This window comes from Thunnus albacares, chromosome 18 (assembly GCF_914725855.1).
Source record: "Thunnus albacares chromosome 18, fThuAlb1.1, whole genome shotgun sequence".
NCBI lineage: Eukaryota > Metazoa > Chordata > Actinopteri > Scombriformes > Scombridae > Thunnus > Thunnus albacares.
In genome coordinates, this window is record NC_058123.1 from 11,082,000 (window position 1) to 11,100,524 (window position 18,525).

Below are 18,525 nucleotides of genomic sequence, written 5' to 3' on the forward strand. Positions count from 1 at the left end.
TAACTGTGACACAGAGTTTACTTACTCAACACCTGCAGGTACTACAGATATCAGACACAAGAGATACAGGTATGACTGGACAGAAAACACCACTCATGGACTCACAAAGCTGTATGCTCCCCTCTCATCAATAAACTGCACCTTAAGAAATCCCTTTCAAAAAACTTTAAAAATGCTTACATTGTCAAAATTAAAAACATGTTTGCAAGAATAAATTGATCTAACAGATGAGATATTAAGGTTGCATTACAGGAAGTCCATCTCGGCGAGTGGCAGAAAACAAATTGAGAGAGAAGAGAGAAAAAAAAATTATTACCAAACCTGTCTTTTGGCCCCATATCTCCTTCCAAGAAAGTAGAAAGTCGTCCGGGCCAATCTAAGTTAACCACTCATGAAATTACTTTGCTATGTAAATATATATACACACACACTTTTTACAGATCCTTGTCCTTCAAAGAAAAATCATAAAATTTCTTTTTTCTATATCACACTGGCACATTTGTCAAAACTTAAAGCTTAAGTTAGACATTTTGCAAACATGCTTATTCCATTTCTGGCAGAGAGTTATTAGTGAATGTTTTGTATGCTAGATATGGGGCTAAAGCTAGCAGCCGGTTAGCTTGGCAGAATGTTTTACACACTAAATGTGAGGCTAAAGCTAGCAGCCGGTTAGCATAGCATATAATGTTTTGTACACTAAATATGTCGCTAAAGCTAGCAGCCAGTTAGCTTAGCAGATAGACTGGAAACGGGGCGAAGCGGCTAGACTGGCTTTGTTGAACGGTGACAAAATCCACCTACCAGCACCTCCAATGCTCACTAACTAATACATTATGAATTCGTTATTACAAAACGAAGATAAAAACATCAATTCGCCTCTTTACAGGTTATGCGTCGGACTATTTCTTGGCTCTATACGTAAACTTCCTGGAGTCTCGGCTGGTTGCCTAACAACAGTTCCCAGTAAAAACGTAGTCCGCCACATAATCTACCATGAAATCGCAAATATACATTTGTACACTTTGATTTTTGTGCTTATTTAACTAACAAAATATCATGTATTAATTAGTGAGCTTTAAAGCTGCTGGTAGGTCGATTTTGTCAAGTTTGGACAGGCCTGTTTCCTCCTGTTTCCCGTCTTTGTACTAGGCTAAGCTAACAGGCTGCTAGTGGTAGCTTTGTATTTACTGTACAGGTGTTGGGAGTTGTATTAATCTTCTCGCCTAACTCGCCACCAGAAAACAAATAAGCGTACTTCCCCAAGTGTCTAACCATTTCTTTAAAGCACCTTCTTACAAAAAGCACTTTATTTTACAGTGGAAAAGTATGTTCGATGTTCCTTAAAAATTAAAGTTTATTTTAATGGTTCTTTAACCATTCTGAGACCATGCATCTTCATTTTGGAGAGTGTGCTTAAACATTTGAGCTGGGAGAAAAACAAAAAAAAAATTAAAGTCACATAAAGTCTGTTACTAAAAGATTACATTCTGCATGCTGTACTGAAACGAGGGAGATAGGGACCGGGGGGCGGCTCACAACACCGAAAGTTATCACACAGATGAGTTTACTCCAATGACGTTACAAGAATCTCCTCAAAAATAATTACACCAGCACAAAAACATGTTACTGACTCCTTGTTTGCTGTTTGACAGCTTAAGATTTTTCAAAACTCCAACTAAAACTTGCGATGTATAGAAAGATGTTGTAACGTGTAATATTGAGGGGACCGGGCACATCTACCCAAAGCAGAGGAATGTAGGCTCTGAATAGAAGGAGCAAACAGTATGGCAGCATGGCTTCACTCTTCTTTCTTTCTTTTCTTCTTCCTAGAAGAATCGACCAGAGTACTGCTTGACACTGAAATAAGAGACAAGTAACAGTTAGGATGCTTCATGATGGCATTGACAGTATTTGTCTAAACAGGAACATGACAGGGATCAGGATTTATTATTTACTGTTGTACTTGATGCTGTCAAGATTTTTTTATGCCAAGGTTAAGGCTGACAAATTATATCTGCAACAAGCAATATATCTGCTGAGACTAAAATAAACTGCCAAGTTTGCACACAAGTGCAACTAAATTGGTCATTATTGATTAATCTGTCAATTATTTTCTTGATTGAGTAATGTAAAATGCCAGAACATAGTGTAAAATGCCCCATACATTCCCACACCCCAAGATGATGCCTTGAAAGTGTTTTTTCCCCCTCAGACCAACAGTCCACAACCCCAAAATAGTCTATACGACTATCAAAATAGGTTTCCTGTTAATTTTCTGTTGATCAAACTATCAATTCATCTACTAATTGTAACAGCCGTAGCAAAAATTAGCACTATTCTGGTGTTTAGCTTTTGTTACCAATTTTAGTCTACTTCTGCGCCAAAAATGAAAGTAGTAGTAGTAGTAGTAGTAGATGTAGTACATGGTGAATATTACAATTAACATAACAGGATCAACACTCACTAAACTGTGTGTTCTAAGTTTCACCTGGCTCTAACACACATTTACCCTTGTGGACAATAAAGTTAAGTTTAAGTCAACTATTTAAAGCAGCAACTAAAACACTGTTTACTTCATCCAGTAGAGGATGAGCGTACAGGCCAGCAGAGGAGACCACACCACACCAGTGTGATGATTTAGAGTTTTTTGGGGGATGGGGGGGGGGTCACAGGAGCACATGCCTGTTCTGTAGCAGGTACTGGGCGTTCTGGATCTGGTCCTGTGTTCCTGTGATGGTGATGATGCGGTCCTCAGAGCCCTCTAGTGGTTCATCAATCTTGATAGATGCCCCAGACTCGTGGCGGATCTGCTTGATCCTTTGGCCGCCCTTACCAATGATGGATCCAGCCAACTGTAAAACAACCACGCAGGCAAATTGATAATACATTTAGGAGTGAAATGTCTTTTCTGTTTTCATTTACTGTAAGGGCCAGCTTTTGTGAGTATGAGCAGATGTCTTACTTACATCTTTTGGGATGGTGACTTGCGTTGTGATAACCGGGCCTCCAATATCACTGTATGAGCCTCTGCCACCTAGGAGGTGAGTAAGTACATTTAAGGCGACTTAGACGTGCACTTGACTACAAGAAATAATCCCTTTAGGTTAGGAAACAAGACACAGGGACAATAATGATCCACCCCCACTCACCAGACTGAAAGTGCTCCCAGGAAGAATTGTTGTCTTTGAAAACATTGGAAAGGAAACAAGAAAGAGGAAAATTGAAAATACACCACAGGGACAAAGAAGAGAGATAGTATGACAGTAAACAACTAATACAGCCAGAATCTCCCCCCCCCAAAAAAGGAGAATTATGGGTTTTTTCCCTCATGGTTACAATCGGAGGACAGCTTCACAACAGATTTCAATGGGCCAAGTAACACAAGCCGTCAACTAGGAAGGTTACACATAAATATTAGTTTAACTCAATTATCCAAAACATTAATTGAGGACTATAAAGAACCAGTGTGTAAGACTTGGGTGATCTATTGGCTGAAATGGAATATAATATTTATAAGTATGTGTTCATTAGTGTATAATCACCTGAAAACAAGAATTGTTGTGTTTTCATTACCTTAGAATGAGCCCTTATATCTACATGTTGCACCGCCATGTTTCTACAGTAGCCCAGAACGGACAAACCAAACGTTGGCTCTAGAGAGGGCCTTTTGCATTTTTTGCGAGTTTTGGAATCAGAGGGGGAGGGGCATTCAGTTGGTTGTAATCTGCAACCTCACCGCAAGATGCCACTAAATCCTACACACTGGTCCTTTAAAGTAAAGAAAATATTAAATGTCTGTTGTTAAGACCCACTGTATTGTAAAACTATGTGTTTGAACAATTAACCTAAGTCACTGCAAAAAAGGATTACGCAGATGTTAGACATTTTGGGTCATAACTTTCACATTTACTTTTGTGTTAACTTTTAAAAAAGTGGTTTAAATATTACTGAAAACCAATAAAACAGCCCATTAAATCCGTTATACAGATGTGTAAAGTTATTGTGTTCCCACATGACATATCTGAAAAATAAGACCCACTTAAAACTCACACACACACACACACACACATAAAAGCAGCAGCAAAAAGATGATTTTCCTGTAATGAATTGATTGTAAATCTGCAGAATTTACATCAATATTAAGACTCACCATATCCGCCTCCACTCTGCATTTCAGGAACAATTGGAAGGGGAAAAAAAAAAAAAGAAAAAACACAATGTCACAATAATAACAGCATGTCATCAGCCCTTTATAGTTCTCTGAACACTGATAAAACATACAATCAGTACCCACTCAACATCAGACTACAAAAACCCTGGCTAGTATTGGCTAGTTTTTGCATCCAGGCTTAGGATCTCAGGATCTTAGTATGTGCTGATACCACAGCATTAAGCAGTCCCTGCACATTTTCAGTGACATTCATGCTTCAAACATCCCATCCCGCTTTATCCGAAAAGTACATTATTGGTTTGACATCTGAGGCCTGCAGACCACTGAAACAATCTGAAGTAACTGTAGTAAGTGTCAGTTTGAAAAAAAAAAAAAATTGACCTTGGCCATGAAAGGATACACCTGTTCAGCAATAATGTAATGGTGATGATGTGGCGATGGCTTGAATAACGCCTGCTCAGAACCAAGAATCTGATCAGTGAACGCACGGCTTAACATTTGTAAATTCCTAGAAGACCTGCAGTTTCAGTCCGACATGCAACAATTATTGGCAAGAAAAGTAACGGCCGCAGCAGTTTAGAAATGTAAATGATAACATGTTGATGAGCACCATCTACAGGCAAAAAAAGGAATAGCTTCTGCAATTTTGACACTTACGCCACCTGCAGGCAATAAATTCTTAGAATAGTAGTTTTTTTTTTTCTTTTCATCGCTGCTGTGTGTCTAAAGTTTTATATTTTACAATTTAATCTTGCAAGAGTTTTAATAACTGTAGCATATTTCTGCCGAACACTGGGAAGACTGGTGAGTTCACACAGCCTTCAGACTTCTGGTTACTCTGGAGAAAGGAGGAGAGGAGCTCTAACCAGCTTTTATTTATTCTATTCAAATAAAATAAATTGAATACAACAGCATGGGGTAGGATGCAGATGCCACAAATAAAGAATGTACAATGTAAAAGGTTGCAAAGGAAGATTATAAAACATTTTAAGAAATATGTTACTGAAACATCACATTGAAATTAGTCACAGGTGGCAACTCGGACATGAGGGTTTCCAAGATATTTGAAACTGGGTCAAAACTTAATGCTTGTACATTTTTAGAGCAAAAGGATTCAGGAACTGTCTGGGACATATTTTTTTTAAAGACATGGTTCATCAAATACCTAATTTAACCAAAGAATTAATCATCCATATTTAGCACATTTATATGCAGACTAATAATTTGCCTTAACCCGTTAAAGCCATCCTCCATTCAAATTGTAATGGAAATGCCTTCATGCAATTTTCTTAATTAGAACAAGGTCATCCCCTAAATAAATGAAATATCCTAAATATATAGAAACAATATTTATGCATAATATTTTGTGCTATTTGAGCATGTAAACACTGTATCAGCCATGTTGTATTTAAAAAGCTTTGGATTTTTAGATGGCTAATATAATAATATAATAATATAGAAGTGATAAGCTTCTCTTACTATCTAAATTTATTTTCTTATCATATTTGAGTAATTTTCTATCTCTTGAGGCTCTGACTGCTCTGATTTTGGTTATCAAAATGCAAATGAATTTCAGCAGTCTTTATAGGTGAAGATAGATTTCTGCTGTGCTCAAGCTCATCATATTTGTCCTTAAATCTCAGCAATTCATTGACATCTATTGTATTTATTTAATCAAATGCACTCTTTGCTTTCTTATTCAAACTATCTGCTTGCAGCTGAGACCTGAGGGGAACCTGCTCAGGAATTGCTTTGGTTTCAGCTCAAGTTCATTTGCTAGCCTGGTGGATCTCTGGACTACGTACTCAGCTGCTCTGTGGTAACCAAGGAGACAACTGTTGCCTGGCAACAACAGGCCTAGATCAGTGTGCATACACAGTGAAAAGCACCACAGAGTCCAAGCCTCTGTGCTTGTACTACACTCGAACCAGGAATTCCAATCACCTCTTGTGAAACATAATTCACAAACACCCAACAAAAACTAGGAAATGACAAACACACATTATAGCACTCACCATGCTGTCATAGCGGTCTCCTCGGCCTCTTCTGTCACTACAGACAAAAAAGGTATGCATTTATATAGTTTCTCTACTCTAGGACACTTAACACTACAGTATCAAGCGGTTTCAGCACTGTTAGATTGGTATTTAAAAAGCTGTGAGTGTGAAAAGACATGCAGACTCTACAGATGACCTGTGATCAGACTCTGAATCAGGGCCTGTGGGTTGACATTCTGTTATTGAGAAAGTTTCACTGATATCTGTCACTACGCTTTTGAGAGAAATTACTGATAATCCTACTCTGTGCTCACCTTGGTCTGTCGTCCATGCTGCCATGATAGCTGCCATGTGAGAACCTGTCTCCTCTGCAAACAGACAGGGTAACAACATTATAAAAAGGTCCAAATGTATCTAAACAATTGGGCATACAAGTAAGCGTGCGTCTTCCTCACCCTCCTCTTGGTGGTGGGGGTAGTGGAAGAGGCAGGTTACGAGCTCTGCTGCCCCCTCGTCCACCTCTGCTCAGCGGTGGCGGAGGTCCCCGACGGGGGCTCATGTCATCGTAGTCCCGTCTGGAAGGAGGCATGGGTCTGTTGCCACGAACAGGGGGCATGCGTTCGAAGCCCCCGCGCACACGAATGGGGAAGCCACCGATTGGTCGTCTGCCTCTCTCCTCGAACAACATGGTGAAACCACCGTAGTCGTATGTTTCATCATAGAAATTAGGGTCATAAGGCTGGGCACGACCTTTTATTGGTGCCTGCGAATGAAGGGTAAAAGGAAATGGAAGGGAAAAGATTGTAAAGACTACTATGAAATAGTTGCTGAAACGTGTTAACTTAACGCTTAACTCTTATCATGCACATTTCCAGGTCTATATTTATATTCTGGGGCTCTACTGGAATATTTTGCATGATTTACAGTTAAAAAAAAACTCTTTATTTATCTTATAGTGGCCTTTTATGCAGGCCCTCAGTTCAGCCTCTGTCTGAAACAGGCTGTTTTAGCTGCTGTCCCTTTAAAGCCTCCCTCTACAGACTTCCTGCAGGCTACATAAGGCTACATAAACCAACAGTAGTAGTAGGATTTCACTTCTTTTTCTCATTCTTTATTCGAAATGAAAAACTTCTCAAATACATCCGTACATTTAACAACTCATGGAACAATCTTAGCAACAAAGGCTACCAATGGACAGCTGTTTGTGGGCATGCACAAACAATCTGATGTTATCAAGAGCAGGAAGTAGCGGTAACATTCAACAGTCTGAAGCATGGGGCTTTTGACTCGCAAGGAGCATTTTTACATACTTTCACCTCAAGTTTTGGCCCTTTGAGCATGTTTAACATAAACATCCGACATCATAACAGTGTAAAACTGACAGAAAAAAATCACAAAATGCATGATATGTCCCCTTTAAAGCTGCAATCTTTTCAGTTATGATATATTAAGTTAAAATCATACACTTCAGCTTCATATCTTTTAATCACCCTTACATCTCCATGAGAGGAAACAGATGACTGCATGCAGTATGTTGAGGTTTACAACAGATCTCAGGGTTGTAAACTCACCTCTGACACCAGCTCCAGGATAACTTTTATACATTCAATGACACGTTCTGGCTTTCCTCCCACCAAGACAACTCTGTCAGTGGAGTGTGGACAGCATTCCTGGAACAACTTGATGGTGGTCTGGGTGTTCTGGTGCATGGAAACATAAAAATGTTAGTCTTCTGTCAGGCAATTAAATTCACCATTGATTGCTTTACTCCTGAACTAGCCAATGAAGCCAGCAAGAGTCTTTTCTTATACAGCATATTAGATGTAATGTCATTACTGCTACTGCAAACAAGGTTTTGGAATATTTAGGAACTTTAGATGCATAACTTAATAGGAGGAAAAATGCACAAACCAGGAGATCGTATCCATCATTAATTCACAGAAAACTCACAAAATACAAAAGTTACAATAGTGGTTCTAACAATTCATTAGCCTGTTGGTGCAGAACCTCATGACGAGGCTCCTGCTAATCTGGACTTTGTCCTACCTCTCTCAGCTCCTTTATCTTGGCACCTTTCACCCCGATGATGCCCCCTGCTAAGCTCTGATGGATCAGCAGGCGAAGCTCACAGTCAAAGTCAATCCCGCTGTAATGCTGGTACTACACAAACACAACGCAAGATCAGTAGGGTCACAGACTATTCCCATTGTTCATTAACAAAGCATTTCCGTAATGACATACTTTATGTTGTCAATGTGGAAAAGCAGTAGGAGAGAATGTGTTGTTTAGACTCTTTAAAACATCACTTTTGTTCTGCAGCACAATTCTAAGCAAATTAACAAGTTGACCTGTGAAGTCTAAAAATAAAGTCAAAAAAAAAACCTCAAAAAAAAAACCCAACTCAAACACGTTTAGAGTGGAACAAAGAAAAAAGTTAAATTTCTCATATTGGGGTTTATAAATAAAATCCATATTTTTTCATGATTCGCACCACACTTACACACACGCTGTTTGAATTAATCGATGTGGCCTTGGCCCTCTATATTAGTAGTAGAAGTTACATAAGCAGCATGGGATTAAGAAACAGATTTATAAAGATGTCAAATAATTGGCACTCAAATTGCCAGTGCATCAGTCTCCTGGGAACTCTCAATAAAGCATGACAGCATTTGCAAAACAAAAAAAACAACTAATGGTACCAATTTAGAAGAACAGTGGTGGCAAAAGATTGAGTTATTCAAAGAGTAGTTGGAAAATCACTAAAAAAAACAATAACCTCAAAAGTGAGTTGCTGTGTGCTTCACAAATGTGGTAGTTATAGCAGAGATTCCATTTGGAAAATATATCCAAGGTTGACGCAGGAAGATGAATAATGTGAGATGCACAAGTCTTGAAGCAATGGAATCTTTTACTTCAGTGTTTGGACACATCTGAAAAATGCTAACTGCTGAATATAGTAGTGGATTAGTATTAGTGGTGGTTGCCATCGTGTGGCACAAATGTCACACAAAACAATGAATGCCAAAATTTTGGTGGCACGAGAGGAAAAGTCAGGGGATCACCAAAGGATTCATCCTCTGGGGACCATGAATTTCATGGCAATCCATGATCATCATCAATAGTTGTTGAGATATTTCAGTCTGGACCAAAGTGGTGGACAGACCAATCAACATTGCCATCCATAGAGCAACGCTATGGCAATGGCTAAAAATATAGCTTTGGGTCTCTGGTCAGATTCAGGTGCAAAATGAACTGGGTCTGGGTTTAAAGGTGCCCCATGAAGTTTTCTTGTAAACACATTCATTCAGTATTTCTCACCAAAACATATTGTGTATATTCTTGAGGTCTAACAAACGTTTTAAGTACATTTTCTTCCTATTTAAACATTTGAAAAACTGCTTTTTCAAAATACTTTGAATCTGCACTGTTTACATCCGTGTTTCCTAGCTAGCAGTATCCAACAAGTGGAATAGCACAAAAAGTAACAACAGGATGTGAATAGCGCCAAACACATCCTTGTGCATGATAAAAATAAAACCAGGGCCCACTTGTAAGGGCTACTAGCGCTACTAGTGGTCAAAAACTCCACAGGGTACATCTAAAGTTCGTGCGGACCTCCATCAAAACTCTTAAAACTTAAAATTCTGCACATTTATGACTAAATGCAGTTTTCCATCCCTTAATTTCAACAGGCTACATATTTCATACATATTTCATTAGGCAATGTCATGTATCATCCTGGACTGCCGTCTATTCATGTACACATTATTAACAAGGTAATTAACGTGATGTCTTACCTCCTCTAGAGTAGGTATGATTTTCAGCAGAATCTCTCCAATAGTGTCAATGCTGGCATTCACACTCAGGATCCTGTCAGGAACCATTTTGGCCAAAAGGAAGCAAGGCATTACAAGGAGGACAAAGAGTACAGCACAAAGCAAAACCTGATAAAAAATATGTGAGAAGCAGTCCAGCAAAAAGTTACAAGAGAGACTTACAAAAGGTTTCAAACTAAAGGAAAAATTAAGACTGCTGCACACTACGCACAATTTTAGCTATTCCCCAACACTAGACTGATTGAATAAGCAGCTGACATGCACTTAATCTAATATTATTTTCAGAGTAAGAGAAGCCTTGGGAGGATGGGCAGCTTCAGATCGGCTCAAATTAACGTGCGACTGGCCACACAGAATTGGGGGGGAGGGGGGTGTGAGAGAGAAAGAGAGACCTTCTATAACCATCCCACCACCAGCAAGTTGGGGAAAAGGAACGTAACAAACTGAAACAACAACTTGCCGTGACAATTGCGCCACCAGCACACCTTCTCATTGTGACCAGGGGGTTGGGAAGGAGGGGTGAGGTGGGGAGGAGAGGGCTTAGGGCGGGGGTGGGGGGTGGGGGGTGAGGTGGAGACGATGTGGGCAGTAGAAAAAGAGTAACAGAGCAGAGGGTTGAGGTGGGGAAGGAAATGTGAGCGGTTACCAACTACTCTGTGGCACAGGACAGGAGCAGGGGGTTGGAAGGTGGTGGTGGGGGGGAGGGGTTATGAAAGTTTGGCAGGCAGCTCTGATCTGATCTGATGTGGCCTGAGAGAAATTTAACAGAAGGGATGCAGCACAATGAAATAAAGAGACGACATTAATGAGTGACAGAGTGGGGGACGGAGCCTCCAGACAAGAGCCGGTGCTCTCTCAGAGATCATGGACAGTGATGCTGAAAACAGTGGGGTAAAGGGTGGAAGGGAGGTGGGGTTGGAGGTAAGGGGGAGGGGGGGGGGGGGGGAGGGCCAGGTGGGCCACAGAGGACAGAGAGAGAACAGGATATCTGCTTTTTCGAAAGTTTCATGGTAGAATTAAATTTCACAGCAAGGAAAAACAACATCCAACAGCTGTGTTGCTAACCATAATATACCAACTACTTGGTAGTGGGTTGTCAATGATTCTCTGAATGGACAATAAACTGACAAGGAGTCCAAATCAATGGAGATGTTTAAAATGGACAGAAAAATCAAAAGGGAACAATACACGTTTCTTACAAGTGGAGGAGGGGGGATGTTTGGAGGGAGGGGGAGGGGGGGTATACTGTCATGTATAAAAAATGTTAAAATGAAACAGAAGGCAGGTTATCAAAGACATGTGTTTGGCTGTTCTAATCAGGCAGTGAGGCAATAACTGGTGGGACATACCGCTCTGGGCCACTGCTGTCTGGGACTGATACACTGGCATTGTACTGCATGGGCCGAGGTGGTGGTGGTGGTGGTTGTGGTGGAGGTTGGCATTGGGCGGGGGCATTCAATCACAAGATGTCAAGTTAGGTGCCCGTTTAAGGAGGGGCACAGTTTATGGGCGGGGCCAACCGGGAGTGTCAGGTGGGCGGGCGGGCGTTCAGGGGCGGGCGGAGGTTGGGCCAACGTCAAGGTGGGCAACGCAGGAGGGGCATGTCGATCCAGTACATGGGCAACGGAGGAAGGTGGCCAAAAATAAAAAATAAAAAAGTAAAGGAGAAGGGAAGAGGGGGAGAAGGAATACATTTTTAATTGAATACAGGCTATACTTTGTCCCAAAAGTGAAATGAGAGACTTTGTGGTGAGTGAAGAAGAACAGGATGTGTGACCTGGGCAAAGATAAGTTTGATTAACAGTCTGGAGCACTACAGAGATTTACGTCCCTGCAAAAAAAAAAAAAAAAAAAAGAAAAAAGACACTATGTCCACTCAGGCTTTAAGGCACCTGTTGTCACATCAAGGTCAAACATAGCTTCAACACTGTGGGGAACTGGAATCAGGTTGAAACTCACAAGAGGACATGATTGAAAACAAAATCCATAAGATCAATCTAACAAAGCCTTTTTTTTTTTCCCCATCTATATCTGTCCAAAGGAAATCAAACAGCGTCTGTCCACATGACAACTTGGATTTCCTTGTTTATAAGAAACTGATCTTAACAGGGCATGTCATTTCTTGTTGTCAAATGATAAAAACCTACAGGGAGGAAATGTGCGGCTGTTGCTGTGGAAATCCAATGAATGAGTTTGTTCATTCATGGCAAATTTAGATCTGTATACTGTAATAATCCCTCAGCAAAAATTAACTGATAGCACAGTCGTTAGGTCTAAAAAGACCTGTAGCAGATTCTGAAACAGAGGAGGCAACTACATTTCCTCCTCAGCTGCAGAAATGTTATCAACATTTTATCTGTTTACTCACATCTGTGCGTAGGGCTTTTATGTTCTTGCCACCCTTTCCAATAACAGCACCAGCATTCTGTGAAGAGACAGAGGGTTTTTCTTAGAAAAAATTATCCTTAATTATGGGAGAAACAACAACAGTGTGGCCCGTCAACTGATGCGGCCCACAGAGTGAACGAGTCTTTACTTTGCTCTGAAGCAGCACACGCAGCTCCACCATCTCGTCCGTGTTGCGAGAACGTTTGAAGGCCTGCTCCTCGTCCATGTCCTCAGCTGGCCGTTTACCTGAGAGGGAAGACACTTCAGGTCAGAGCTGAACCAGGACGTCATTCAGCGAGAGGTAATCAACTTTAACGCCACAGTGTAGAATTTGACAATTTCAAGCTTTGGCAGCTTTTAGTACAGCAGTTTAAATAAAGCAATGTTTGAATCTTCAAATTGTTCCACAATAATTATTCCACTTTTCTAAAAACTAAATCTTGCTATAATCTACTATAATCATATAAAAATGTGACACATAGTGGCTTTAAAACTATGGCATTTCTCTCATAATGGTTAGTAGAAAATGCAAAAAGTAACTAATTTATAATTACTAGCTAAAGCCACTGAAGGGTTAATAGAAGTGACAAAAATATGAATCAACGGCAACCCCAACAATGGTTTTCATTCAGCAGCCAACTGTAACCTGGAATATGTCCAGCTCCGCCATGTACCCTTCCTGGATTAAAACACAGGCAGATCTGCTCAGGGCCCTCAGAACAGCAGTATCTTGGACAGGAGAATCCCTAAACCATCTGACATGTCCACATGCTATGTGGTGCCAGCCAAAATTTGTCAGTTTTTTCTCTCTTCTCCTCCCTTGAGTGAACTAATTAGTAGGTATATTTACACACTGTGTTTTAGGCTGGATGCACCACAGGAAAGGCTCTGTTCATTTTCTACTAAATGCATAAGTTTATTTGTTTACATCATGATCTTACCATTAGTGTCAGTATTGCTGAATGTGATGTCTTCGTCCTGCTGTTCAATATTCACCTCCATTGTCTTGCACCTGCAGTGGAATGCAAACAGGCTCCTCTCCCTGGATCTGCTAAAACGGGGGACAAATAGTACAATCAGCTACATACTGTACATGCAAAGACACATCAGATGAAATATTTTGATTATCAATCTGCCAATCATTTTCACAAGTAATTGTAATTATTTGGCCTATCAGAAAATAGTGTTCAATCAACAGTCTAAAACCTAAAGATATTCAGTTGAGTTTATCACCAAGTAAAGACAAAGAATAGCAGCAAATTATTACAGTTTAAAAGCTGGAATCAGAGCATGTTTGGTAATTTTGTTTCACTGATTACAGAACTAGTTGATTATTTTTCTGTCAATTGATTGATTCTCTCAGCCCTAATTCTGATAGCTGACAAATAGGGCTGATGAAGACAAATCATATCAAGTCATTAGTTTAACATGCATGCAGCAGCATCTGGTAATGTTTTCAGGGTAGTTCAACATTATATTTGTCAAAATTTGGCATTGAACACTTTAAAGATACATTCAAGGGGTTTTGCATATAACTAGCCTGCATGAACCCCACTGTGCACATGCAGTCCACCTACATGCACTGCCCACTGTTGCAAAAACAGTCTGTACTCCTGTCCTGCAAGCATCACTCCTGAAGTGAGGCCTGCTAACTTACATGGAGATGCTGGTCAACGCCTACATGTCTTAGGAATTAGCAGCAACCATTTTTAAGTGAGTTTTTCCAAGAGCACCCACACCTACAACATACTCAAAAAAAGGGTTTTCTGAAGAACACAAATACATCATATGTCGCTTATTGCCATCGGGAGCAAATAGCTAGTTGTGGGGAAAGCTCGTCACGGACTGTTACTTCTTGTATCGAGCCCCTATTTTTCGCTCCTATAAATTCAAAACAGCGACACAAGGGAACAATGTACATAAAGGATACTGCGCAATTCCTTACAAGTAAACGGAAAACGCATTTGTCACCTGATCTGTCTGCCTGCAAACAGAAGTTAGCTGGCTTCTTTGCGCTGTGGCTAGTTAAGTTGACATGACTTTGCTATGCTAACAGATCCGCTAAGCTAGCCAGTTGCTTTCTGTGTGTTTTGCGAGGCGTGTCTACCAGCTACAGTGTACACGTTGCGACTGTACAACATCCACCAGCGAGAAATAACACGGCACAAAACAGCTATTCCGCTAATGTCAGCGGCGAAAAATTATTTCTATCGAGCATAGCTAACAAATGACGCAACGTTATATTACTCGACTGTCAAAATACAACGTTTAAAGACAAACAAACCTGCAGCAAAACCACGTTCACTGCGGTCCTCCACGATTTCCTCGCCCTGAAACGTTCGCACGTTTTCAGCATGGAGAGAAGACACAGTGGGTGAGCTCGATTCGTCGACACTGACCCGGTGGTGTGTTTATTATGTTTAGTAAGACAGCACGGGCGGGAGGGGATAACGCTACTTTAATTCGTCGAACGAGATCAGTGTGACCGTCTGGCTACGCAGAACAATTTATCAAACGCTCCCTGTCTTTTTCACGGTTTTTATGCCCTGATTATAGGCTCGCAGGCTGCTAACTATCCCGCCTCCTTCGGCAGACACCCACCATAACAACCACTGTCTGCGTGAGTGAAAAGGGTTTTTATTGTCCTGAGTGTTGACTGTCAGGTTAGTTAAATAAATCCTAAAAGATAAGGGTTCGTTTGAATTCCACAGCTGTGTCCCAGTTCAATAATACATATTACAGTGAGTCTAACCAGGTTTTGAGTACAGTACTGAAAAACCGACAAAAATTAAGTATGCTTAATGGTTCCCTCCAGACATGTTTTAAGATGTATATAAAATACTCTACTTTGAATAATAACTTGTATCTTGTTAAAATCCTTAAAATTATATCTACTCCTTCTCCATTATTAAAATCCAGAATCTATGAATATGCAAATATATTTCATTTCAGTAGCTTAACAGCTGGACGCAAGATGTCTCCTACTTCACTTTAAAGTCCATTCTCAGTATTTATGCACTGAAGGCTTCAAGTGTCCACATCACACTTGTATAAGCTGATTATTGGACCTGAACTGGCTTCCAAACTAGATGTGATGTCACAAATCATGCTCAAATAGGCCCGCCTCCTTAAAAGTGAATCTTCAATGAGCACAGAGAAACTTTCCACTTTCACCAGATAAATGTGAAAACAGCTTTCTAGTGTCAAACTCTGCAAATACATCATTCTGCACAGTGAAGCCCAAACAGGTAAGGGTAAAACTGTCTGACTAGCTCTATAGAAGCATCAATAGATGCTTCCTATCAGAAAGTGCTTCCAGATGTGTTGGTTAGTCCTAAAACTTGATGCTTGCATTGTTTCGAAACCATTTTTTGGCTCATTGCTTCACATTATATTGGGTGGTGTGGACACATTGGTCAAAGGACAGCAGACTTAGCACCACTCTTTTATGCTGCTGAGTAAAGCTGCAATGATTAGTTCATTAGTTGATTGAAAGAAAATTATTTTGATAATCATATAGGTCATTTTTAAAGAAAACATGCCAAAGACTAGATGGTTTCAAGTTATTGTATGTGCAAATTTTCCACCTTTCTTGGCCTTAAATGATAGTAAATTGGATATTTTTGAGTTTGGGACTGTTTATTGCTCAAAAGCAGACATTTAATGATGAGACGTTGTGCTCTCGGATATTGTGATGGGCATTTTTCACCCTTTTCTGATGTTTTAAAGATGAAGCAAATAAACAATTAATCAAGAAAATAATTGACAGGTTAATTGATAATGAAAATAGCCTTACTGCTGAAGTTTAGTACTTTAGTCTGATAGAAACAAAGTGATGGCTTAAATATTATGAAACAATATGGAGTTGTGTTTGCCTGCAGAGCACAGCATATTTATGTAGTATTGAGTACAGTTGTATAAATTCTTTACAGCCGTTTTATATCAGAGGTTGTGGAAATCAGGTCTGATGAAGGCACTTATTTTATCTTCACAGAAAAGGTACTAAAGGAGGTAATGGAGGAGTGGGATCTTAACAAAATAGAACATGCCCTTCAGCAAAAGTAAGTTAAAATAGATTTTTATTATTTCTCATGGTGCACATCCCAGTGGCACATGGGAGACAATGATCCACCAGGTCAAGATAACCTTGTAATCACTAACTAAACACCAAACTCTTGATGGTGAAAGCTATTTAACAGTTATATGTGGTGTGGAGGTTCATGATGACTTAAACCACAACCAACCAATATTTTCATTATCGATTAATCAGCAGATTATTTTCTCAATTAATTGTTTTGTCTATAAAATGTCAGAAAACACTGAAAACCAACGGTCCAAAATCCAAAGATATTCAGTTTACTTTCATGTATGACACAAAAAAGCTTAAAAACCTCTCATTTGAGAAGCTGCAACCAGTAAATTTTTGTCATTTCTCCTTAAAATGTAATATTCAATTATCAACATAATTGCAGATTAATTTTCTGTTGATCGACTTGTTGCAGCTCTACACCTACACTAACTCAGAGTTTCAGCCTCACAATATTCACTGCTGGACGTTGATGAAGGCAAGCTCAGTCCCGCTCTTGTCTGGATGTGTCTGCAATAAATGAAATGTGTTGTGTCTATTGTATGTAAGTGCTTGGAAAAAGAACAATCGTGTGCAGTGTGTTACAATGTGGGTAATCCACAAAACTAGACTGAGACACAGTGGATAGTACAGGATCAGCGGGTTGAGTCCCAGCTGTGTCACTGCATGCAGTGTTCAAGACAGCTGGTTCAGGAAGAGGTAGAGATAGAGATGCGGCACCAAACTATATGTACAAAAGAAGGAAGATGTCTTAATCTGGCATGTCAAAAGTCTAAGTACATTCAATATGCAACATCTCCAAAGCTACTGGTACAGTGCAAACTCATGTTCCTCAAGAGGAACCGCAAGTAGGTGCAGAAGACTGTAACAAGGTGCAATGAGGTCAAGTCTCACTTCAGGTTACACTTTCTTCTGTCCTCAAAGTAGGAAATCCTCCAGCATCTAAGTTTCAAGGAATGGCACATTTAAAAATATGAATTATAAAATCTGATATAAAATGACACAAAACAGAAAACAGAAACAGCATCATTTTATGGGTTTAGTAGATATTCTATTGCATTTGCTAACCAAAACCAACCTCAATATAAAACACACAACATTTGTATGCCCAGACACATGTACATAGACAAGCACACACTACTTTTCTCAGCGCAGACTGATTCTCTTTGGCTTTTCTGCAGAGATAAAATGATAAGGCCATGAGATCAGACTTATTAATCCGACATCACTGGCCAGAGCCACCACCTGACTGCCCATGTGTTGCAAATCAGGAGCCTGAATGATGTCCATACTTGATCTATTTTAAACATCCCTTTTCTCGTAGTGTTGTCATGCTCCTTCAGATATAGGCAAGGATCTATTGCAAAATAAAGAGCTCTCTTCTCCTCTCCTATACTCTGAGGTTACCATGGAGACAGATATAATTCAGTTCTTGATGTTTCTCATGAAAAAAAAAAAAAAAAAAAAGCCTGCGTACATATTTTCATCTGCAACCATAGCGACACTTGACATTGTCCGCGCTATTTGTAAAAAGCAAGTCACCATAGCGACACTAACCATCCAGGCTGTGTCATAGATCATGTGTCCTAGCTGAGTATGCCTCCTCATTATGAGTGAAATTTAGGAATCCACTGGTAAACAGGATTTATTTGATCATTTGGAAACATATTAACACCTTGATGTTTAGCACTGCACAGTAATCCTCAAAGGACTGAGAATAGAGGGCTTAAATGACATTTCTATGCCCAGTTTATGACATTAACATTTAAGAACAATTGTGTTTAAATTATGACACATTAATATATATATATATGTGAGTGTTTATTTGTGAGTGGGCACCCTTAAATATTGTTGACAAATACTTTAACCCTAAATCTAGGGTGATGTCATGAGATGTCTCCAACTTTAATCAAAATATAGTCTGTCCCTATTCAAAGAAAATCTTTACACATGCTTACAGTGTTTTATACTTTATATTTTTATATAATAATCTGGCAAAATTAATGGAAAAGTAGAAGTATTTCTTTGGAAACATAAATAGGGTTA

At 39.7% G+C, this 18,525-nt stretch overlaps 2 protein-coding genes across 10 annotated transcripts in view; one reads left to right on the plus strand and one right to left on the minus strand.

The window, feature by feature from the left end:
• hnrpkl (heterogeneous nuclear ribonucleoprotein K, like) lies at window positions 1-14,809 on the minus strand. Of its 9 annotated transcripts, XR_006398827.1 has the most exons (17): window positions 14,677-14,807; window positions 13,334-13,443; window positions 12,541-12,638; window positions 12,373-12,429; window positions 11,354-11,397; window positions 9,966-10,038; window positions 8,215-8,328; window positions 7,740-7,868; window positions 6,624-6,931; window positions 6,483-6,536; window positions 6,187-6,223; window positions 4,151-4,166; window positions 3,150-3,182; window positions 2,967-3,034; window positions 2,683-2,852; window positions 802-1,857; window positions 1-376 (listed from the first exon to the last, which is right to left on the minus strand). XR_006398827.1 is itself a non-coding variant. In XM_044333687.1 (16 exons), exons 2-16 carry the CDS (start codon window positions 13,392-13,394, stop codon window positions 1,827-1,829), a joined length of 1,290 nt encoding a protein of 429 aa, XP_044189622.1. In that variant the 5' UTR covers window positions 13,395-13,443; window positions 14,677-14,809; the 3' UTR covers window positions 1-1,826. The 9 variants fall into 9 exon arrangements, 8 of the variants coding, with proteins under 8 accessions (XP_044189622.1, XP_044189618.1, XP_044189617.1 ...); XM_044333687.1 differs by having other exon boundaries at window positions 1-1,857; window positions 2,967-3,031; window positions 14,677-14,809; XM_044333683.1 differs by having other exon boundaries at window positions 1-1,857; window positions 13,334-13,440; window positions 14,677-14,808.
• Window positions 13,450-18,525, plus strand: part of ntrk2b (neurotrophic tyrosine kinase, receptor, type 2b) — a 24,234-nt gene continuing 19,158 nt past the window's right edge. Inside the window, exon 1 of the mRNA XM_044333680.1 lies at window positions 13,450-14,105. The gene's annotated coding sequence lies outside the window, so the exon portion shown is untranslated. The remainder of the gene's footprint in view (window positions 14,106-18,525) is intronic.